Raw genomic sequence first — 24937 nt, forward strand, 5'->3', positions numbered from 1 at the left:
GGAGGAAAAGTCGATGAGAATTGCTGTTTTCTTAATGGAGTCGACGCTTTAACCCTCGCAGGGGACAGACGCATTAAGGAATGTATAGGGGACTCGTGATGAGAGCGAACGTCTGCGGATCATCTGTGCGCGGCGAGCCGGCGTCGGCTTTGTGGCGCTTCGCGGATATTAATACCATCCAATCATCATTGACACATCTCCGGGAATGCACCGACCGGGACGTGGGAGACCCAACGACCCCTGACGTGAGATTTGATTACATCACATTGTGAGGTGCAGCAACCCGAGTAATGCGTCAGTGCGACCCTTCCGGGTATAGAGAGATCACAGCTCCCCCCCCTCCCCCCGACATCACCTTCATCAGCCTATCTACCTCTCTTTAGGCATCATCCGGGGTCACTACTTGCTGGTGTTCACAATTGTCTGACACAGATCAGCCCCTGCTGCAGGCTCTCATATTAACTGAGGAAATGCCTCCTCCTCCTCCTTCTACAAAGTTACAATGTACAGTCTGATCACTGGGGGAGGGGAGAATGAGGAAATGCTTCCTCCTCCTACAAAGTTACAATGTACAGTCTGATCACTGGGGGGGAGGGGAGACTGAGGACATGCCTCCTCCTCCTACAAAGATACAATGTACAGTCTGATCTCTGGGGGAGGGGAGAATGAGGAAATGCTTCCTCCTGCCTGCAGAAGACTGATGACGTCATCCCAGCCAAAGTCACTGACTGCAGCTCGAGAAGGGATAAAGATTTACATTGTTCTAGATAATTAGATCATCGTGATGTCACTCTGTATAATATATCTTCTATCTGGAGGGCGGTGATGTCACTCCTGTATAATATATCTTATATCTGGAGGGCGGTGATGTCACTCCTGTATAATATATCTTATATCTGGAGGGCGGTGATGTCACTCTGTATAATATATCTTATATCTGGAGGGCGGTGATGTCACTCTGTATAATATATCTTCTATCTGGAGGGCGGTGATGTCACTCCTGTATAATATATCTTATATCTGGAGGGCGGTGATGTCACTCTGTATAATATATCTTATATCTGGAGGGCGGTGATGTCACTCTGTATAATATATCTTATATCTGGAGGGCGGTGATGTCACTCCTGTATAATATATCTTATATCTGGAGGGCGGTGATGTCACTCTGTATAATATATCTTATATCTGGAGGGCGGTGATGTCACTCTGTATAATATATCTTATATCTGGAGGGCGGTGATGTCACTCCTGTATAATATATCTTATATCTGGAGGGCGGTGATGTCACTCCTGTATAATATATCTTATATCTGGAGGGCGGTGATGTCACTCTGTATAATATATCTTATATCTGGAGGGCGGTGATGTCACTCTGTATAATATATCTTATATCTGGAGGGCGGTGATGTCACTCTGTATAATATATCTTATATCTGGAGGGCGGTGATGTCACTCTGTATAATATATCTTATATCCGGAGGGCGGTGATGTCACTCTGTATAATATATCTTATATCTGGAGGGCGGTGATGTCACTCTGTATAATATATCTTATATCTGGAGGGCGGTGATGTCACTCTGTATAATATATCTTATATCTGGAGGGCGGTGATGTCACTCTGTATAATATATCTTATATCTGGAGGGCGGTGATGTCACTCCTGTATAATATATCTTATATCTGGAGGGCGGTGATGTCACTCTGTATAATATATCTTATATCTGGAGGGCGGTGATGTCACTCTGTATAATATATCTTATATCTGGAGGGCGGTGATGTCACTACTCTGTCATATATCTTATATCCGGAGGGCGGTGATGTCACTCTGTATAATATATCTTATATCTGGAGGGCGGTGATGTCACTCTGTATAATATATCTTATATCTGGAGGGCGGTGATGTCACTCCTGTACAATATATCTTATATCTGGAGGGCGGTGATGTCACTCCTGTATAATATATCTTATATCTGGAGGGCGGTGATGTCACTCTGTATAATATATCTTATATCTGGAGGGCGGTGATGTCAGTCCTGTATAATATATCTTATATCTGGAGGGCGGTGATGTCACTCTGTATAATATATCTTATATCTGGAGGGCGGTGATGTCAGTCCTGTATAATATATCTTATATCTGGAGGGCGGTGATGTCACTCTGTATAATATATCTTATATCTGGAGGGCGGTGATGTCACTCTGTATAATATATCTTATATCCGGAGGGCGGTGATGTCACTCTGTATAATATATCTTATATCTGGAGGGCGGTGATGTCACTCTGTATAATATATCTTATATCTGGAGGGCGGTGATGTCAGTCCTGTATAATATATCTTATATCTGGAGGGCGGTGATGTCACTCTGTATAATATATCTTATATCTGGAGGGCGGTGATGTCACTCTGTATAATATATCTTATATCTGGAGGGCGGTGATGTCACTCTGTATAATATATCTTATATCTGGAGGGCGGTGATGTCACTCCTGTATAATATATCTTATATCTGGAGGGCGGTGATGTCACTCCTGTATAATATATCTTATATCTGGAGAGCGGTGATGTCACTCTGTATAATATATCTTATATCTGGAGGGCGGTGATGTCACTCCTGTATAATATATCTTATATCTGGAGGGCGGTGATGTCACTCCTGTATAATATATCTTATATCTGGAGGGCGGTGATGTCACTCTGTATAATATATCTTATATCTGGAGGGCGGTGATGTCACTCTGTATAATATATCTTATATCTGGAGGGCGGTGATGTCACTCCTGTATAATATATCTTATATCTGGAGGGCGGTGATGTCACTCCTGTATAATATATCTTATATCTGGAGGGCGGTGATGTCACTCCTGTATAATATATCTTATATCTGGAGGGCGGTGATGTCACTCCTGTATAATATATCTTATATCTGGAGGGCGGTGATGTCACTCTGTATAATATATCTTATATCTGGAGGGCGGTGATGTCACTCCTGTATAATATATCTTATATCTGGAGGGCGGTGATGTCACTCCTGTATAATATATCTTATATCTGGAGGGCGGTGATGTCACTCTATAATATATCTTATATCTGGAGGGCGGTGATGTCACTCCTGTATAAGATATCTTATATCTGGAGGGCGGTGATGTCACTCCTGTATAATATATCTTATATCCGGAGGGCGGTGATGTCACTCTGTATAATATATCTGGAGGGCGGTGATGTCACTCTGTATAATATATCTTATATCTGGAGGGCGGTGATGTCACTCTGTATAATATATCTTATATCTGGAGGGCGGTGATGTCACTCTGTATAATATATCTTATATCTGGAGGGCGGTGATGTCACTCCTGTATAATATATCTTATATCTGGAGGGCGGTGATGTCACTCCTGTATAATATATCTTATATCCGGAGGGCGGTGATGTCACTCTGTATAATATATCTTATATCCGGAGGGCGGTGATGTCACTCCTGTATAATATATCTTATATCTGGAGGGCGGTGATGTCACTCCTGTATAAGATATCTTATATCTGGAGGGCGGTGATGTCACTCCTGTATAATATATCTTATATCTGGAGGGCGGTGATGTCACTCTATAATATATCTTATATCTGGAGGGCGGTGATGTCACTCCTGTATAAGATATCTTATATCTGGAGGGTGGTGATGTCACTCTGTATAATATATCTTATATCTGGAGGGTGGTGATGTCACTCTGTATAATATATCTTATATCTGGAGGGTGGTGATGTCACTCCTGTACAATATATCGGTTCTGCTCTCTGTTGGTCTTATCTGGTTGGTGTGTTTAGTTCTGTGTTTCGGGTTCCTATAAATAAAGCTTTATCATAGTTGGGCCCCGGGGCCCGGCTCTCCTTTTATCTCCATATATGGCGCACACATACAGTAAACATGGCGGCTTCCTGGCAGACAGATTCCAGGGTCTTCTGACACTTCAATGGAGAAATATAAATCTTGCCGGGTTGGTGGATATGTGGGGGGAGGGGGGGGGCACACACAACCAGCTCCTGGGGGGCCCAACTGCATGTTGCAGGGGCCACAGACAGCCATGTGGAGGGTCGGGCAATGGAAATCCCGATAATAGAAGACTGCGGCTCATGAACACTAATGAAGAGGACCTGTCTTCCAGGTGAGTGCAGTGAGTGGGGACATGTCAGGAGTCGGGACGTGAGCGCCATCCGCTGGTCACTCTGAGTATCTGGAATGATTTGTGTTTCTTGTTCCAGGAGGAATGTCAGAACTACGTCCGAGTCCTGATTGTGACGGGGAAGAGACTGTTCACCTGCGGGACCAACGCCTTCTCCCCCGTGTGCACCAGCCGCCAGGTAATCCCCGTGTGAGGCGGGAGGGAGGAGAAGGCTTTTATTATTACCACCCCCCCCCATACATTGTCCTATAGTGTACGTATAAAAAGCCATCACCAATCATAGGATTTCCTGTTTGGAGAAGAGAAGCCATTGCTGGGCTCAGTCTCTACACCCGCTGTGCCCATTATGAGGGGTTCCCACCATCACTGTGCTGAGTTCCCGGCTCTGTACGCCCGCTGTGTCCATTATGAGGGGTTCCCACCATCCCTGTGCTGAGTTCCCGGGTCTGTACACCTGCTGTGCCCATTATGAGGGGTTCCCACCATCCTTGTGCTGAGTTCCCAGGTCTGTACACCCGCTGTGCCCATTATGAGGGGTTCCCACCATCCCTGTGCTGAGTTCCCAGGTCTGTACACCTGCTGTGCCCATTATGAGGGGTTTCCACCATCCCTGTGCTGAGTTCCCGGGTCTGTACACCGGCTGTGCCCATTATGAGGGGTTTCCACCATCCCTGTGCTGAGCTCCCGGATCTGTACACCCGTTATGTACCCTCCTATGCGGAGGAGATCGGGGTGATGAGGGGAGGAGATCGGGTCGATGAGGGGAGGAGCTCGGGTCGATGAGGGGAGGAGCTCGGGTCGATGAGGGGAGGAGCTCGGGTCAATGAGCGGAGGAGCTCGGGGCGATGAGCGGAGGAGGTTGGGGCGATGAGCGGAGGAGGTTGGGGCGGTGAGGGGAGGAGCTCGGGTCAATGAGCGGAGGAGCTCGGGGCGATGAGCAGAGGAGGTCGGGGCGATGAGCGGAGGAGGTTGGGGCGGTGAGCGGAGGAGATCGGGGCGGTGAGCGGAGGAGATCGGCGACTTTGCTGGAACATTTCTGGGTTCTATTGGAGGTTCTCCAGCCACTCTGCGATTCTCCTGCGAATTTCTGACACAACAGCTGCTTCCATTTAATCGTCCATCTCCTCCCCCCGCGCAGCATAAACAGATCACTGATAAGAATATTTGTTCTCGGCGTGGCGGAGGGGGGAGGGGCGGCCTTTCCAAATAAAAGGATATTAAACCCTTTCTGGCCCCGGGGAGGAGAGTTGGCGGCTTTTCCTGCTCTGGGCGGTGCGGGGTCACTTTAAGGGCCTTGCACCACCTGAGCGATCGTTCTTGAGTCGGCGCCAGACAGAGAGCGTGAAGCGAGATTGCAGCGATTCGCACATTCCTCGGCTCTCCTGGCACGAGGGGAGGCGGCGGCTCGCTTACAGAACACGAGAGGAGCGCCGGGAGGGGGGGGGGGGGGGGGGGTTCCCGGGAAAACTTCAATAATAGAAAGAAGTATTGTTACAAATTGATACATCGATTTCCTGATCACAACGACAAGAAAATGGGACCTTCATGTTACAATCAGCAAGAAAAAAAAAGGTTTCTTTCTTTTTGCAACCCTGGCAACGGTACTCTCCTAAAATGCTTCTACAAACATTGGTGAAAGAATGGGTCGCTCTCAGTGGCTCCAAGCGTGGTCCCGTGATAGGTGGCCACCTGGGCAATAAGTCCATCCGTGACATTTCCTGGCTACTAAATATTCCACGCTCAACTGTTAGTGGGATTATAACAAAGTGGAAGCCACTGGGAACAACAGCCACTCAGCCACCAAGTGGTAGGCCACGTCACATGACAGGGCGGGGTCAGCGCATGCTGAAGCGCACAGTGTGCAGAAGTCGCCAACTGTCTGCAGAGTCAATAGCTAGAGACCTCCAAACTTGGTGTGGCCTTCAGATGAGCCCAACAACAGTGCGTAGAGAGCTTCATGGAATGGGTTTCCATGGCCGAGCAGCTGCATCCAAGCCTTACATCACCAAGTGCAATGCAAAGCATCAGATGGCGTGGTGTAAAGCATGCCGCCACTGGACTCTAGAGCAGAGGAGACGTGTTCTCTGGAGTGACCAATCACACTTCTCTGTCTGGCAATCCGATGGGCATGTCTGGGTTTGGCGGTTGCCAGGAGAACGGTACTTGCCTGACTGCATTGTGCCAAGTGTAAAGCTTGGTGGAGGGGGGATTATGGTTTGGGGGGGTGTTCTTCAGGGGTTGGGCTTGGCCCCCTAGTTCCAGTGAAGGGAACTCTTAAGGTGACATTTTGGACAGTTTCATGCTCCCAACTTTGTGGGAAGAGTTTGGGGATGGCCCCTTCCTGTTCCAACATGACTGCCCACCAGTGTACAAAGCAAGGTCCATAAAGACATGGGGGAGCCAGTTTGGGGTGGAGGAACTTGACTGTCCTGCACAGAGTCCTGACCTCAACCCCATAGAACACCTTTGGGATGATATAGAGCGGAGACTGTGAGCCAGGCCTCCTCCCCCGACATCAGTGCCTGACCTGACAAATGTGCTTCTGGAAGAATGGTCCAACCTTCCCATAGACACCCTCCTAAACCTTGTGGGGGGCCTTCCCAGAAGAGTTGAAGCTGTTATAGCTGCAAAGGGCGGGGCCAACTCCATATTGAACCCTACGGACTAAGACTGGGGGGCCATTAAAGGTCATGTGTGTGGAAAGACAGGTGGCCCAATATTGAACCCTACGGACTAAGACTGGGTGGCCATTACAGGTGTGTGGAAAGGGCGGGGCCAACTCAGTATTGAACCCTACGGACTAAGACTGGGAGGCCATTAAAGGTCATGTGCGTGGGAAGGGCGGGGCCAACTCAATATTGAACTCTACGGACTAAGACTGGGGGGCCATTAAAGGTCATGTGTTTGGGAAGGGCAGGGCCAACTCTGTATTGAACCCTATGGACTAAGACTGGAGGGCCATTAAAGGTCGTGTGCGTGAAAAGGGCGGGGCCAACTCGATATTGAACCCTACGGACTAAGACTGGGGGGCCATGTGTATTATTTGTTATTATTATTATTTTTATTATTATTCAGGATTTATAACGCTCCAACAGTTTGTGCAGAACATGAATTTTTCCGCTTTCGTTCAGGTGGGGAACATCAGCCGAGTCCTTGAGAAGATCAATGGCGTGGCCCGCTGCCCGTACGACCCTCGCCACAATTCCACCGCTGTCATCACATCCAGGGGCGAGCTGTACGCAGCCACCGTCATCGACTTCTCCGGCCGGGACCCGGCCATCTACCGCAGCCTGGGGAGTGTCCCTCCGCTCCGCACTGCGCAGTACAACTCCAAGTGGCTGAACGGTGAGCATGCTCATTGAAGTGTCCCTGTCACCTTGGTGCAGGTATTGCACCAAAAAAAAGCTTTTGATTGGAGGATTGGAGTCAGTAAGTTTCAGTGTCGGGGACGGATGGTCTGGAATGGCTCCCCGCAAAAAGGAACAGATATTATTGAACTCATGTTTCGTCTTCGGCTTGTCAGGTTGCTGAGAAGGAGATCTCCGGTCCCGGCACTCACTTCACTATTAAGAGTTCTGTCTGACCATCCAATATAAGAAAATCTCTCGTGTTGTGACTGCTGCCTGTCTGCTGGCTCTGGTCATGGGGGGGGGGGGGGGGCGGGGGCGGTAAAACCTTCCAAAGGTCCAATGGTTAATAGGAGACGGCTAGAGACAATTGAAACACTAGGTGGAAACGAAGATAAGATTTTACATTTTCACTATAGAAATGCTTCAACTGACATCAAATGCAGATAGAAGCCGTTCTCTTTCGTCAGCGGATGAATGAAACAGAGTAGATATATTTTATCTCTCTGTCTCCCATCTGATCGATGTTTATAAACAATGTTACTTTGTGTCTCTCCATCGCCCGTGTGATCGATGTTTATAAACAATGTTACCAGGGGCGGACTGACAAGTCATGGGGCCTCCGGGCAATAGGGGATCATGGGGCCCCTGTGTCCTTGCCCACACTCAATACACACCCAAAAAAAGCCTAAAAAAGGTACCAGGCATTTCATGGGGCCCCCTACTGACCCTGGGCCCTCGGGCAGTGCCTGAGTGCTTGAATGGTCAGTCCGCCCCTGAATGTTACTTTGTATCTCTCCATCTCCCATGTGAACAATATTTATAAACAATGTTACTTTGCATCTCTCTATCCCCCGTCTGATCGATGTTTATAAACAATGTTACTTTGTATCTCTCTATCCCCCGTCTGATCGATGTTTATAAACAATGTTACTTTGTATCTCTCCATCTCCCGTCTGATCAATGTTTATAAACAATGTTACTTTGTATCTCTTTATCTCCCGTCTGATCGATGTTTATAAACAATGTTACTTTGTATCTCTCTGTCCCCTGTCTGATCGATGTTTATAAACAATGTTACTTTGTATCTCTCCATCTCCCATCTGATCGATGTTTATAAACAATGTTACTTTGTATCTCTCCATCTCCTGTGTGACCAATGTTTATAAACAATGTTACCAGGGGCGGACTGACAACTCATGGGGCCCCTGTGTCCTTGCCCACACTCAATACACACCCAAAGAAAGCCTAAAAAAGGTACCGGGCATTTCATGGGGCCCCCTATTGACCTTGGGCCCTCGAGCAGTGCCTGAGTGCTCGAATGGTCAGTCCGCCCCTGAATGTTACTTTGTATCTCTCCATCTCCCATGTGAACAATATTTATAAACAATGTTACTTTGCATCTCTCTATCACCCCTCTAAGCAATGTTTCTAAACACTCTTACATTGTATCTTTTCATCCAGAATTTGAACAATGTGTATAAACATTGTTACTTTGTATCTCTCTATCTCCTGTCTGATCGATGTTTATAAACACTGTGTCAGCCATTCCCTCTTTTGATATCAGCAGCTTCTACAGCTTCTGCATTTACACAACATCTCCCAACTGTCATTTTGACAACTGGAACTCCTGGCAAATGTTGGGGTCAAGGTTGTCACTGGAACAGGCGTCCCCATTGGAAGATGTCCCCCCACTTCCTGTTCTGGTGGCAACTGTATAATTTCCTACCACTTTCTGTACTGGTGGCATAATTCACCGGAATAATTGAATAATCTTGTTAGCTGGTCCTCCTTGACCAATGAGAGAGGCCAGGAAGCAGAAGCGGACCAACCTCGAATGAAACACTCGGGATAGTAAAAGTTTTTTTTGTTTCTTAGGGGCAGGAGGAAAAGTTTTAGGCAGAGTCCCCCTTTAACTCGCCTGTCTCTTTCAGAACCCAACTTTGTGGCTGCCTACGACATCGGCCTGTTCACCTACTTCTTCTTCCGGGAGAACGCGGTGGAGCACGACTGCGGCAAGACGGTGTACTCGCGGGTGGCGAGGGTCTGTAAGAACGACTTCGGGGGGCGATTTCTGCTGGAGGACACCTGGACGACCTTCATGAAGGCCAGGCTGAACTGCTCGCGCTCCGGGGAGATCCCCTTCTACTACAACGAACTACAGAGCACCTTCCTCCTCCAGGAGCAGGACCTCATCTACGGTGTCTTCACCACCAACGTGTGAGTACCGACCCTGACCCTGACCATGGCCGTGAGCCAGGCTTCCCCCCCCAAGATTGGGAAATTAGGGGATAGTGGGGGGGGGGCTGTTAGACCAGGGCAATGGAGCAAACAAGGGGAGAAGGATGCCGTGTCTGACATTCGTGCCGCATACACTTCTGGGGTTCAGCGTTTTCAGATATACGTAAGCCTGATGCAGCTTGTTTGTTTGGCTCTTATAAACCTCTCAGTGTTTGTTTTGTCTGCTGGAAGTCGCATTCATTAGGGCCGAGCGCATTTTTGTTCGATTGCGTGGCGGTTTCCTGAACTCGGATGGCGTTGTGTCGCTGGATTTAGTCCATTCGTTGCCATCAGCAGAACATCTGGAGGCCGGGACTCGTCATTCAGATCCATTTGTAGTGTTTTTAGCGACGTCGTCCTCAAACAAACAAAACTACCAATAAAACTCCAACAAAACCTTCTTTTTAAATGCATTTGGAATGGGAAACAGGCGCCGTATTGCGTGCTACAAACAAACGTTTCCGTACGTCTTGGTGTGGATGGGGAGTTGGGTTAACCACCTCCTGTCCGGCCGTTGTATATAAACGGCCAGACGGGGGCAGTGCAGGGTCGGGTGGGTGTTTATAAATGGCCTCCCCGTTCCCTGCTTGTGCGCTCTCCCTAGGAGCGCACAGCACCGCGATCCGGTGCCCGTTGTGTCCTCCAGACACAGTGGAACACCGATCGTCGGACAGGACCTCTGTGCGAGGTCCCGATCATGTGATCACTGATTGGCCAATCAGTGATCACATGCAGAGTAGTAAGCAAGATGTCACTTCTGACATCATTGCTCACTACGTGTGAAATCTGTGAATGATCACAGAGATCACATGGTTCAGGGCTATTCAGAGCAGCCTTGTACCATGTGACAAGCTGTGACCAATCACAGCTCACACAGTAGTTCTCAATGGCTGCAAGAATGCAGACAGAGAGAAGGAGAAATGATTGCTTTTACAGTCTCCCCACAAGTCCTCACCCCCCACAAGTAGTACAATGTCACCATGCTGACATTGTACTGCTAGGGTGACAGTGTGTAAAAAAAACAAACAAAAAAAAAACAAACAAATAGTATAAAAAAATTAAATAAAAATGTAAAAAAAAAGTTTAAAAATTATAATTTTTGGTTATAAACTAATTTGGGATATTTTTTTTTTACTAAAAAGATAACGGAATAAATTTTGGCCATTATTTATGATGAAATATTATTTATTTGCAAAATTTTGTAAGAAAAACACTTTTACCACCAAAATAAAGCTTTATCTGTCTAAAAAAAAAATGCTCAAAAATGTATATGGGTACGGTGTTGCATGACCGCGCAATTGTCATTCAAAGTGTGATAGCGCTGAAAGCTGAAAATTGGCCTGGACTGGAAGGGGGGGAAAGTGTCCAGACTGGAAGGGGGGGAAAGTGTCCGGACTGGAAGGAGGGGAAGTGTCCGGACTGGAAGGGGGGGAAGTGTCCGGACTGGAAGGGGGGGAAGTGTCCGGACTGGAAGGGGGGGAAGTGTCCAGACTGGAAGGGGGGGGGGGGAAGTGTCCAGACTGGAAGGGGGGGGGGGGGGAAGTGTCCAGACTGGAAGGGGGGGGGGGAAGTGTCCGGACTGGAAGGGGGGGGGGAAGTGTCCGGACTGGAAGGGGGGGGGGTAAAGTGTCCGGACTGGAAGGGGGGGAAAGTGTCCGGACTGGAAGGGGGGGAAAGTGTCCGGACTGCAAGAGGGGGAAAGTTTCCGGACTGGAAGGGGGGGAAAGTGTCCGGACTGCAAGAGGGGGAAAGTGTCCGGACTGCAAGAGGGGGAAAGTGTCCGGACTGGAAGGGGGGGGGGAAAGTGTCCGGACTGGAAGGGGGGGAAAGTGTCCGGACTGGAAGGGGGTGAAAGTGTCCGGACTGGAAGGGGGTGAAAGTGTCCGGACTGGAAGTGGGTGAACGTGTCCGGACTGGAAGGGGGTGAAAGTGTCCGGACTGGAAGGGGGTGAAAGTGTCCGGACTAAAAGGGGGTGAAAGTGTCCGGACTGGAAGGGGGGGGAAAGTGTCCGGACTGGAAGGGGGGGGAAAGTGTCCGGACTGGAAGAGGGGGGAAAGTGTCCGGACTGGAAGGGGGGGGAAAGTGTCCGGACTGGAAGGGGGGGAGGGAAGTGTCCGGACTGGAAGGGGGGAGGGAAGTGTCCGGACTGGAAGGGGGGAGGGAAGTGTCCGGACTGGAAGGGGGAGGGAAGTGTCCGGACTGGAAGGGGGGGAGGGGGAAGTGTCCGGACTGGAAGGGGGGGGGGGAGTGTCTGGACTGGAAGGGGGGGGGAGTGTCTGGACTGGAAGGGGGGGGAGTGTCTGGACTGGAAGGGGGGGAAAGTGTCCGGACTGGAAGGGGGGGGGGGAAGTGTTCGGACTGGAAGGGGGTGAAAGTGTCCGGACTGGAAGGGGGTGAAAGTGTCCGGACTGGAAGGGGGTGAAAGTGTCCGGACTGGAAGGGGGGAAAGTGTCCGGACTGGAAGGGGGGAGGGAAGTGTCCGGACTGGAAGGGGGAGGGGGGAGGGAAGTGTCCGGACTGGAAGGGGGGGGGGGAAGTGTCCGGACTGGAAGGGGGGGGGGGAGTGTCTGGACTGGAAGGGGGGGAAAGTGTCTGGACTGGAAGGGGGGGGGGGGGGGGAAGTGTTCGGACTGGAAGGGGGTGAAAGTGTCCGGACTGGAAGGGGTTAAGGCTTACCTTGGCCACGCCCATACCGATACGATCCATCGATCAATGCAAGCAGACAAATCGAATCGCATTAAAACTGAATCCGTGAGATGCGCCACTCAACCATTAAACGAGTCAATTAAGACTCATCGATCGGCCAGTCTGGAAATGTATTGATTGTTTCTTATCGATCCTATGTAGAGTCTGTGCTGTTGGAGAATTTATGGTGGGCACCGATTGGTCGTATGAAGAAATAGCATGACGATTGATTTTTGGATGGATATTGGAGATCGATTGGCAGAGGGGGGAGCGAACGTGCGTGTTGAGAAGTCTGATCACTTAGTCAGCCAGGAATCTCTCTATTGCAATCCTAATAAACGGAATATAAATCATGACGTGTATAGAAGGCATCTGGCTGGTGATGGCCACACTACTAGACAAAGAGGGGGCCTCACCTGTGGCCCTCAGCATCTCCAGGGGCCCACACGTAATTTTCAGCATATATAGAAGATTGTCAGAGACTGACACCCTGCTGATGGAGATGGTCAGAGACTAGTGGCTGGAGATATATATATATCCAGTGTACCCCAGAGCATCCTGTATCATCTAGTGACCCCAATGTGCTCCTGACCCTAGATGTGGCCCTATATGTGATATAATTCCCACGCACCACAGAATATCCTGAGTCATCTAGTGACCTCAATGCACCCCTGTGTGCCCCATGACTCCATTGCACCCCAAAACATCCTGTGTAATCTAGTGACCCCAATGTAGTCCCACGTGCCCTCCTTTCATTGCACCCCAGAGCATCCTGTATCTATCTGTTGACCCCAATGTACCTCTGTCCTTAGATGTGGCCCTATATGTGGTTAGATTCCTATGCACCCCAGAATATCCTTTGTCATCTAGTGACCTCAATGCACCCCTGTGCGCCCTATGAACCCATTGCACCCCAGAACATTCTCTGTTATCTAGTGACCCCAATTTACTTGTGTGCCTTGTGATTCCAGTGCACCCCATAACATCCTGTGACATTTAGTGACCCCAGTGCACCCCTGTGTGCCCTATGAACCCATTGCACCCCAGAACATTCTCTGTTATCTAGTGACCCCAATTTACTTGTGTGCCTTGTGATTCCAGTGCACCCATAACATCCTGTGACATTTAGTGACCCCAGTGCACCCCTGTGTGCCGTATGACCCCATTGCACCCCAGAGCATCCCGTGTCCGCTAGTGACCCCAATTTAGTTCGGTGTGCCCTGTGATTCCAGTGTACCCCAGAATATCCAGTTACATCTAGTGAACCCAATGTACCCCTGTGTGCCCTATGATGCCATTGCACCCCAAAACTTTTTTTTTTTTTTGTAACCGCAATGCACCCCTATACCCTCTAACTCCAATTAACCCAGGGGCGGACTGACCATTTGGAAACTCGGGCACTGCCCAGGGTCAGTAGGGGGTCCCATGAGATGCCCCTGGTACCTTTTTCATAGGCTTTTGTGAGTTTGGGCAAGGACACGGGCCCCATGATCCCCTATTGCCCAGGGGCCCCATGAGTTGTCAGTCCGCCCCTGAATTCACCCCAAAACATTCTGTGTCATCATGTTACCTCAGTGTTCCTCGGTGCATCCCATGGCTCCCACACACCTCAAAACATCATGTGACCTCTAGGAAACCAAATGCTGCACTGTGTACCTTATAACTCCAATGCACCCCAAAACATCCTGTATCTAGTGACCCCAATATACTCCTGTGTGTCCTGTGACTGCAATGTACCCCAAAACATCCTGTGACATCTAGTGACCTCAGTGTGCCCCTTTACACCTCTTGACTCCAGTGTACCCAAAACATCCTGTGACATCTAGTGACCCCAGAGCACCCCTGTGTGACCTATGACCCCATTGCACCCCTAAAACCTCTACATCTCTGTGTGCCCTATGACTCCATTACATGCCAAAATATCCTGCATCATCTAGTGACCCCAATGCACTCCTGTGTGCCCTATGACTCCATTGCACCCCCAAAACATAGTACACTTCTGTGTTCCCTATGACTCAATTGCACCCCAAAACACCCTCTGACATCTAGTGACCCCGATGCACCCCTGTGTGCCTTATGACTCTATTGCACTCCAAAACATCCTGTGTCATCTAGTGACCCCAATGTACTCCTGTGTACCCTGTGATTTCAGTGCACCCCAGAACATCCTGTGACCTATAGTGCCCACAATGCCCCCTCATGAGCCCTATGACACCATTGAACCCCAAAACATCCTTTGTTATTTATTAACAGTGCACCCCTATACCCTCTAACTCCAATTCACCCCAGAACATCCTGTGTCATCATGTGACCTCAGTGTTCCTCGGTGCATCCCATGGCTCCCACACACCTCAAAACACCCTGCATCATCTAGAAACCCCAATGCTGCACTGTGTACCCTATAACTCCAGTGCACCCCAAAACACCCTGTATTATCTAGTGACCCCAGTGCACTCCTGTGTGCCCTGTGACTGCAATGTACCCCAAAATGCCTTTTGACATCTAGTGACTTCAGTGTGCCCCTGTGAGCCCTGTGACTCCAATGCACCCCAAAACATCCTGTGTCATCTAGTGACCTCAGTGCTCCCCTGTACAGCTCTGGACTTCCGTGTACCCCATTACATCCTGCGTCATCTAGTGACCTCAGTGCTCCCGTGTACAGCTCTTGACCCCAGTGTACTCATGTGTGCCCTGTGACTGCAATGTACCCCAAAATGTCCTGTGACATCTAGTGACTTCAGTGCTCACCTGTACAGCTCTGGACTCCAGTGTACCCCAGAACATCTTGTGTCATCTAGTGACCTCAGTGCTCCCCTGTACAGCTCTTGACTCCAGTGTACCCCAGAACATCCTGCGTCATCTAGTGACCTCAGTGCTCCCCTGTACAGCTCTGGACTCCAGTGTACCCCAGAACATCTTGTGTCATCTAGTGACCTCAGTGCTCCCCTGTACAGCTCTGGACTCCAGTGTACCCCAGAACATTCTGCGTCATCTAGTGACCTCAGTGCTCCCCTGTACAGCTTTGGACTCCAGTGTACCCCATAACATCTTGTGTCTTCTAGTGACCTCAGTGCTCCCCTGTACAGCTTTGAACTCCAGTGTACCCCAGAACATCCTGCGTCAACTAGTGACCTCAGTGCTCCCCTGTACAGCTTTGGACTCCAGTGTACCCCATAACATCTTGTGTCTTCTAGTGACCTCAGTGCTCCCCTGTACAGCTTTGAACTCCAGTGTACCCCAGAACATCCTGCGTCAACTAGTGACCTCAGTGCTCCCCTGTACAGCTTTGAACTCCAGTGTACCCCAGAACATCCTGCGTCAACTAGTGACCACAGTGCTCCCCTGTACAGCTCTGGACTCCGGTGTACCCCAGAACATCTTGTGTCATCTAGTGACCTCAGTGCTCCCCTGTACAGCTCTTGACTCCAGTGTACCCCAGAACATCCTGTGTCTTCTAGTGACCTCAGTGCTCCCCTGTACAGCTCTGGACTCCAGTGTACCCCAGAACATCCTGTGTCTTCTAGTGACCTCAGTGCTCCCCTGTACAGCTCTTGTCTCCAGTGTATCGCAGGACATCCTAGGTACTTGCAGAACAGCCCAATCAACGTCAATGGGTCACAAGCGGTGGGTGCTATACCTACTGAATGTACAGTAACTCCTGCCATGGGCACAGCATGAGTACACCCTCGGCTGCTGCCTCTGCAGCTAAAGCAGTGGTAAAAGCATGGCTCAACAGCAGGGTTTTATCTCCCTTTAACCCCACGTGTGAATGAGCTTTTAGGAAGACCTTAGTTATTTGTCATAAGGACCACTGCCATAGGGAGAACCCAAAAAATGTATGTTCCACACCAGACAATATAGGAGGGATATTTGCCACTGGGGCACTCTGCAGAGGTCACCAGGCTACAGCTGTCCAATCAGAAGGTAGCATGAGCTTTACTGTTTGGGAGAGCTTTGGCTCTGGTTCAGCAGGAGATGTGCTGAACCTCTGTAGAGAGACCACTGCTTCCACAGAGAGATAGCTAGGGTCCCTCTTTTGCAGCATGCTGACTTACAACCTCAAGGCTTTGCTCACCTTTTTATTTGAATACATTTATCTGCTTTAGACTCGGCGTTCAATCAGACTTTAGGAAATTCTTGTAGTTGTCGGATGTGTTTGCTGTTTATTATTCCTCTCTCATTTTCGTATTTTGAGATGGCAGCTAACATTTTTGACGGGTTAAATAAAAAGTGTACAAATAGCGGAAAGCGCGTTGCGGGCCTGAGCGGTCGTATTTGGGTTTACGATGTTGAGCGGTGCACTCATTAGGAGCCGCGCTGGTGTGTCGGGGGGTTTCTTCAGCTTGAGCTGCAGTGCAGATCGTGCCAGGAGTTCCAATGTACAAACAACTTCTCCTGATTTACAGTCGTGTAAAATGAGGCCGCTGCTCGTATTGCCCTATCGTATGCTGAAAATTGGCCTCGCTGGGACATAAAACATGGCTGCCAGCCCCTAACACAGCGTTTCGAAGGCAGTTGTCATGGTAACCTCCCAAAACAGAGGAAAATATAGAGTATCGTACTCAGGACAAGTGCTCTGACTGCTGAAGAGAAGAACAACACGTCTTGGGTGTCGGTGGGTGGAGGTCTGCTTTATGTTACACTCATACCGGATTGTTCTAGAAGACATAGTCCAGTAGCCAATAGCAACCCATCAGCAGTTATTTTAAGTGACTCGCAGTCAACTGAAATGTGGTTGCTGGCTGGACTTTGCGTGTTGAATTTCCCATGTTGCTCACATCACTTGTGGACTGAGGTGTGTATTGGTTTGGCCTTAGCAGTGTTCCTATGAACTTCCGCGGTGGTACGGTGAGGTCGTCAATGTCTGTGGCTAGGCTTACAGTTGTAGATATTGGAAATCCACCATATCGTTCACTGAGTTCATGGGTTTAGATATTGGAGGTCCTCCATATCTGTGGCTGAGATTAAGGGTGTGGGCATCAGACATCCCCTGTATACTTGACTAGGTTTATGGGTGTAGGCATCAAAGGTTCCCCATATCTGTGGCTGGGTTTATGGCTGTAGGCATCATAGGTACCCCATTGCTGTTGGGTTTATTGGTGTAGGCATCAGATGTCCCCCATATCTGTAGTTGGGCTTATGGGTGTAGGCATCGGAGGTTCCCCTTATCTGTGGCTGGGTTTCTGGGTTTAGGCCTCAGAGGTCCCTTATATCTGTGGTTAGGTTTCTGGGTGTAGACATCAGCAGTCCCCCGTAGATGTGGCTGGGTCTTTTAGTGTAGACATCAGAGGTTCTCCATAACTGAGGTTGAGTGTATTGGTGTAGGCATCAGAGGTCTCCCATATCTGTGGCTACGTTTATGAGTGTAGGCATCAGAAGTCCTCCATATCTGTGGTTTGGTTTATGGGTGTAGGCATCAGAGGTTCCCATATCTGTGGCTGGGTTTATGGGTCTAGGCATCAGAGTTCCCCATTGCTGTGGTTGGAGTTATTGGTGTAGGCATCAGATGTCCCCCATATCTGTAGTTGGGCTTATGGGTGTAGGCATAGCAGGTCCCTCATATCTGTGACTGGGTTTATCGCCGTAGGCATCTGAGGTCCCCCATATCTGTGACTGGGTTTATGGATATAAGCAGACCTGTGGCTGGGTTTAGGTGTCTAGCCATTAGAGTCCTCAATATCTGTGACTGGGTTTATGGCTGTAGGCATTAGAGGTCCCCCATATCTGTGGTTGGGTTTATGGGTGTAGGCATCAGAATTCCCCCATAGTTGTGGTTGATTTTTTTTTTTGTGTAGGCATCAGAGGTTCTCCATATTTGAGGTTGGGTTTATGGGTGTAGCTATTGGAGGTCCCTCATATCTGTGACTGTGTTTATTGGTGTAAGCATTGGAGGTCCTGCACACCTGTGGCTGGGTTTAGGGGTCTAGACATTAGAGTCCTCAATACCTGTGATTGGGTTTATGGCTGTAGGCATCAGAGGTCCCCCATATCTGTGGCTGCATTTTTATGGGTGGTAGGCATCAGAATTCCCCCATAGCTGTGGCTGAGTTTTTTTAGTGTAGGCATATCTGAGGTTGGGTTTATTGGTGTAGACATCAGAAGTCCCCCATTTTTGTGGCTGGGTTTATGGGTGTAGGCATTGGAGGTCCTGCAGACCTATGGCTGGGTTTAGGAGACATTGGAGTCCTTGATATCTGTGGCTGGGCTTATGGGTGTAGTCACTGCAGGTCCCCGAAACCTGTGGCTATGTTTATGGGTTTAAGGGTTTAAGCATTGGAGGCACCCCATATCTGTGGCTGGGTTTATGAGTGTAGGCATCAGAGGTCCTCCATATCTGTGGCTGGGTTTATGGGTTTGGGCACTGGAGATCATCCAAATCTCTGGTCGGGTTCATAGATGTAGGTATAAATGATCCCCCAGTCCTTTGGCTGGGTTTAGGGGTGTAGGCATCAGAGGTCCTACATATCTGTGGGGGGGTTTAGGGGTGTAGGCATCAGAGGTCCTACATATCTGTTCCTGGGTTTAGGGGTGTAGGCATCAGAGGTCCTACATATCTGTTTCTGGGTTTAGGGGTGTAGGCATCAGAGGTCTCCTATATCTAATGCTGGGTTTAGGGGTGTAGCAAGCATTGGAGGCCAATATCTGCAGGAAGTAGATGGTGACCCCGGATGATGCCTTTACAAAGATGGTGCTGTCCTAGAGAGAAAAGCAGATGAAGGCATTGTCAGGGGAAGTCCTGTGATCATACCTGGAAGTATGACTCCAACACATTGCTCAGCGTGATATACTTAACATGGAAATTAGGTGTAAATGGATATAATTCTGTATATTAGATATCACAGCGACTGTCCATGCCAAGTGCTGAGTACAATGCCGCCCCCATTATAGAGAGGTAATCACAGCTTACAGTTCCAGCAGAAAGGGAGACTTTTGAGTGGCTGATTGTCGGCCCCGGCAGAGACGTCACTCATCCACTTTGTGTGCGGTTTGTAGTCCTTAATATCAGGTGGTTTACTCAGACGGTCGCCCGCCATGTCAGCGCTCAGTCAGGCGCAGAACAGAAGAGCGGGGGAAATAAACGTGCTGTAATAGCGCCATGTGTCAGGACACGAGGTGGCTTTGTGGCCCGGTGACAGGAAGTCTTTGTCCCGCCGTGTTAGTGATGTGAAAGGCCAGAAATTACAGTGGGGCTTATTGGCGCGGATAGTGACAGGACTCGGCATGTAATGCCACGCTTGGCGCTCACTTTATAATGGGCGGCCCTCCTGTGTGTGGGATGGCAGAAGGACATTTCACTTACAGCTTGCTTTGTGTTGCCTTTTAATGGAACAAATTGCAACAAAAATGACACAACGTGATACAAAGACCGTGGGTTCAGATGTGCTATCAGCTTCCATCTCTAGACTCTCCTCTGTTCTGTGCTCTTCTCTGCCCTCTCTGTTCTCTCCCCACTCCTCTCCCCTCTCTGTTCTCTCCCCACTCCTCTCTCTTCTCCTCTTTCCACTGTCCTCTTGTCATCTCCTTTCCTCTCCTCTCCTTTCCTCTCCTCTCCTTTCCTTTCCTCTCCTTTCCTTTCCTCTCCTCTCCTTTCCTTTCCTCTCCTTTCCTCTTCTTTCCTTTCCTCTCCTTTCCTTTCCTCTCCTTTCCTTTCCTCTCCTCTCCTTTCCTCTCCTTTCCTCTCCTTTCCTCTCCTTTCCTCTCCTTTCCTCTCCTTTCCTCTCCTTCACTCTCCTTTCCTCTCCTCTCCTTTCCTCTCCTCTCCTTTCCTTTCCTTTCCTCTCCTTTCCTTTCCTTTCCTCTCCTTTCCTTTCCTCTCCTCTCCTCTCCTTTCCTTTCCTCTCCTTTCCTTTCCTCTCCTTTCCTTTCCTCTCCTTTCCTTTCCTCTCCTCTCCTTTCCTTTCCTCTCCTCTCCTTTCCTTTCCTTTCCTCTCCTCTCCTCTCCTTTCCTTTGCCTTTCCTTTCCTTTCCTTTCCTTTCCCTTTCCTTTCCTTTCCCTTTCCTTTCCTTTCCTCTCCTTTCCTTTCCTTTCCTCTCCTTTCCTCTCCTTTCCTCTCCTCTCCTCTCCTCTCCTTTCCTCTCCTCTCCTTTCCTCTCCTTTTCTCTCCTCTCCTTTTCTCTCCTCTCCTTTTCTCTCCTCTCCTTTTCTCTCCTCTCCTTTTCTCTCCTCTCTTTTCCTTTCCACTGTCCTCTCCTCTTTCCACTGTCCTCTCCTCTCCTTTCCACTGTCCTCTCCTCTCCTTTCCACTGTCCTCTCCTCTCCTTTCCACTGTCCTCTCCTCTCCTTTCCACTGTCCTCTCCTATCCTTTCCGCTCTCCTTTCCGCTCTCCTTTCCTCTTTCCCCTCCCCTCTCTCCCCTCTCCTCTCTCCCCTCCCCTCTCCTCTCTCCCCTCCCCTCTCCTCTCTCCCCTCCCCTCTCCTCTCTCTCCTCCCCTCTCCTCTCTCCTCTCCCCTCTGCCCTCTCCTCTCTCCTCTCCCCTCTCCTCTCTCCCCTCCCCTCTCCTCTCTCCCCTCCCCTCTCCTCTCTCTCCTCCCCTCTCCTCTCTCCTCTCCCCTCTGCCCTCTCCTCTCTCCTCTCCCCTCTGCCCTCTCCCCTACCCTCTCTCCTCTCCCCTCTCCCCTCTGCCCTCTCCCCTCTCTCCTCTCCCCTCTCTCTCCTCTCCCCTCTACCCTCTCCCCTCTCTCCTCTCCCCTCTCTCTCCTCTCCCCTCTCTCTCCTCTCCCCTCTCTCTCCTCTCCCCTCTCTCTCCTCTCCCCTCTCTCTCCTCTCCCCTCTCTCTCCTCTCCCCTCCCTCTCCTCTCCCCTCCCTCTCCTCTCCCCTCCCTCTCCTCTCCCCCTCCTCTCCCCTCCCTCTCCTCTCCCCTCCCTCTCCTCTCCCCTCTCTCTCCTCTCCCCTCTCTCTCCTCTCCCCTCTCTCTCCTCTCCCCTCTCTCTCCTCTCCCCTCTCTCTCCTCTCCCCTCCCTCTCCTCTCCCCTCCCTCTCCTCTCCCCTCCCTCTCCTCTCCCCCTCCTCTCCCCTCTCTCTCCTCTCCCCTCTCTCTCCTCTCCCCTCTCCCTTCTCCCCTCCCATTCCCTCCCCCCTTTCCTCTCCTCTCTCCACTGTACTTTCTATTCTCTATCCACTTCCATTCACTACTCACCAATGCCATCTCCTCATCTACCCTCCTGTATTCTTTTCTATATGAAAAAACAGGAAATGTGCTGAGCTGCGCGCCGTCCTCGCCGGGAACTGTTGCTGCGACGAGTATCTCCATGCTGCAGTAACGATCCAGCAATAGAATGGAGTTGGCTACACAATGGAGTTCGGCTCGGAAGTCGTCCTTCCAGGACTTCCATCCTATGAGGAAGGCTGTCTAGTGGAAGTATGTCCCTCGCTGAACTCCATAATACAGCCAATAAACAGCCACCTTTGTGGTTGATACCGAGCAGCCGGGTCCATTGTATTGCCGGATTCTCTTCCATGTCCTATGCTCACCACTGCCCTCCTCTCCCCCCTCTAGACTCTCCTCTCCCCCCTCTATTCTCTCCTCTCCCCCCTCTATTCTCTCCTCTCCCCCCTCTAGACTCTCCTCTCCCCCCTCTATTCTCTCCTCTCCCCCTCTATTCTCTCCTCTCCCCCTCTATTCTCTCATCTCCCTCCTCCCCCCTCTATTCTCTCCTCTCCCCCCTCTATTCTCTCCTTTCCCCCCCCCCTCTATTCTCTCCTTTCCCCCCCTCTATTCTCTCCTTTCCCCCCCTCTATTCTCTCATCTCCCCCCTCTATTCTCTCCTCTCCCCCCTATTCTCTCCTCCCCCCCCTCTATTCTCTCCTCCCCCCCCCTCTATTCTCTCCTCCCCCCCCTCTATTCCTCCTCCCCCCCCTCTATTCTCTCCTCCCCCCCCTCTATTCTCTCCTCCCCCCCCTCTATTCTCTCCCCCCCCCCTCTATTCTCTCCCCCCCCTCTATTCTCTCCCCCCCCTCTATTCTCTCCCCCCCCCTCTATTCTCTCCTCCCCCCCTCTATTCTCTCCCTCCCCCCCCTCTATTCTCTCCTCCCCCCCTCCTCTATTCTCTCCCCCCCTCCTCTATTCTCTCCTCCCCCCCCCCCTCCTCTATTCTCTCCTCATCCCCCTCCCCCCTCTATTCTCTCCTCATCCCCCTCCCCCCTCTATTCTCTCCTCATCCCCCTCCCCCTTCTATTCTCTCCTCATCCCCCTCCCCCTTCTATTCTCTCCTCATCCCCCTCCCCCCTCTATTCTCTCCTCATCCCCCTCCCCCTTCTATTCTCTCCTCATCCCCCTCCCCCCTCTATTCTCTCCTCATCCCCCTCCCCCCTCTATTCTCTCCTCTCCCCCCTCTATTCTCTCCTCTTCCCCCCTCCTTCCTCTATTCTCTCCTCTCCCCCCCTCCCCCCTCTATTCTCTCCTCTTCCCCCCTCCCCCCTCTATTCTCTCCTCTTCCCCCCTCCCCCCTCTATTCTCTCCTTTTCCCCCCTCCCCCCTCTATTCTCTCCTCTTCCCCCCTCCCCCCTCTATTCTCTCCTTTTCCCCCCTCCCCCTCTATTCTCTCCTTTTCCCCCCTCCCCCCTCTATTCTCTCCTCTCCCCCCTCTATTCTCTCCTCTCCCCCCTCTATTCTCTCCTCTCCCCCCTCTAGACTCTCCTCTCCCCCTCTATTCTCTCCTCTCCCCTCTATTCTCTCATCTCCCTCCTCCCCCCTCTATTCTCTCCTCTCCCCCCTCTATTCTCTCCTTTCCCCCCTCTATTCTCTCATCTCCCCCCTCTATTCTCTCCTCCCCCCTCTATTCTCTCCTCCCCCCCCTCTATTCTCTCCTCCCCCCCCTCTATTCCTCCCCCCCCCCTCTATTCTCTCCCCCCCCCTCTATTCTCTCCCCCCCCCTCTATTCTCTCCCCCCCCCCTCTATTCTCTCCTCCCCCCTCTATTCTCTCCTCCCCCCCTCTATTCTCTCCTCCCCCCCTCTATTCTCTCCTCCCCCCCTCCTCTATTCTCTCCTCCCCCCCCCCTCCTCTATTCTCTCCTCCCCCCCCCCTCCTCTATTCTCTCCTCCCCCCCCCTCCTCTATTCTCTCCTCATCCCCCTCCCCCCTCTATTCTCTCCTCATCCCCCTCCCCCCCTCTATTCTCTCCTCATCCCCCTCCCCCCTCTATTCTCTCCTCATCCCCCTCCCCCCTCTATTCTCTCCTCATCCCCCTCCCCCTTCTATTCTCTCCTCATCCCCCTCCCCCCTCTATTCTCTCCTCTCCCCCCTCTATTCTCTCCTCTTCCCCCCTCCTTCCTCTATTCTCTCCTCTCCCCCCTCCCCCCTCTATTCTCTCCTCTTCCCCCCTCCCCCCTCTATTCTCTCCTCTTCCCCCCTCCCCCCTCTATTCTCTCCTTTTCCCCCCTCCCCCCTCTATTCTCTCCTCTTCCCCCCTCCCCCCTCTATTCTCTCCTCTTCCCCCCTCCCCCCTCTATTCTCTCCTCTTCCCCCTTCCCCCCTCTATTCTCTCCTCTCCCCCCCCATTCTCTCCTCTTCCCCCCTCTATTCTCTCCTCTTCCCCCCTCTATTCTCTCCTCTTCCCCCCTCTATTCTCTCCTCTTCCCCCCTCTATTCTCTCCTCTTCCCCCCTCTATTCTCTCCTCTCCCCCCCCCTCTATTCTCTCCTCTCCCCCCCCCCTCTATTCTCTCCTCTCCCCCCTCTATTCTCTCCTCTCCCCCCTCTATTCTCTCCTCTCCCCCCCCCCCCTATTCTCTCCTCTCCCCCCCCTCTCCTCTCCCCCCCCCTCTCCTCTCCCCCCCCTCTCCTCTCCCCCCCCCTCTCCTCTCCCCATTCTCTTTCCTTCTCCCTCTCACCTCTCCCCTCCCTATTCTCTCCTCTCCCCCCTCTATTCTCTATTCCGCTATTTGCTCCTTCCTTTCCTCTCTTTTTTTCTATCCTCTACTCAGCAATGTGCTCTCCTCTCCTCTCCCTTCGCTGTTCTTTCCCTAATCCTCTGCTGACTTTGCTCAGCTTTCTTCTCTATCTTCTGCTTACCTCTGTGCACACCTCTTCTTTACCCATTCTACTCTCTTCTCCATCCTCTGCTCACCATTATTCTCCTCTCCCTATTTACTCTATTCCCTCATTTTTTTTCTCATGTCCCTCTCTTCTCTCTCTTCTTTCATCTCCTTTTTCTTTTTCTTCTCTCCTGTATCTTCTCTTTTTTCTGTCTCCTTTCTCCCCCCTACTGTGCTGTCTTTCTCTCCTCTTCTCATCCCTGCGCTCTCCTTTCCTCTGCTCGCTGTTTTCTCCCCTTTCTCTCCTTTCTCTTTTACCCTCTCCTTTTTCTCCTCTGTCCTCTGTCCAGCCCATGCTCACTCTCTCTTCTCTCCACGATCCTTTCCCACCTCATCTTCTCTCCTGCTTCCTCTTCTCCCTTCTTTCAGCTGTCCTCTCTTACTCTCCTCTGCCTTTTGCTTTGTCTCTCTGT

General features: G+C 50.7%; 1 protein-coding gene across 1 annotated transcript in view; it reads left to right on the forward strand.

Annotated features, from left to right (window-relative positions):
* LOC149433064 (semaphorin-5B-like) overlaps positions 1-24937 on the forward strand; it is an 88774-nt gene that overhangs the window by 56512 nt on the left and 7325 nt on the right. The window contains exons 5-7 of the mRNA XM_089664694.1: positions 4256-4354; positions 7308-7521; positions 9458-9743. Coding sequence (XP_089520820.1) covers positions 4256-4354; positions 7308-7521; positions 9458-9743 — 599 coding nt within the window. The remainder of the gene's footprint in view (positions 1-4255; positions 4355-7307; positions 7522-9457; positions 9744-24937) is intronic.

This window comes from Staurois parvus, unplaced genomic scaffold, assembly GCF_062004578.1.
Source record: "Staurois parvus isolate SC_StPar_1 unplaced genomic scaffold, SC_StPar_1.0 ptg001998l, whole genome shotgun sequence".
NCBI lineage: Eukaryota > Metazoa > Chordata > Amphibia > Anura > Ranidae > Staurois > Staurois parvus.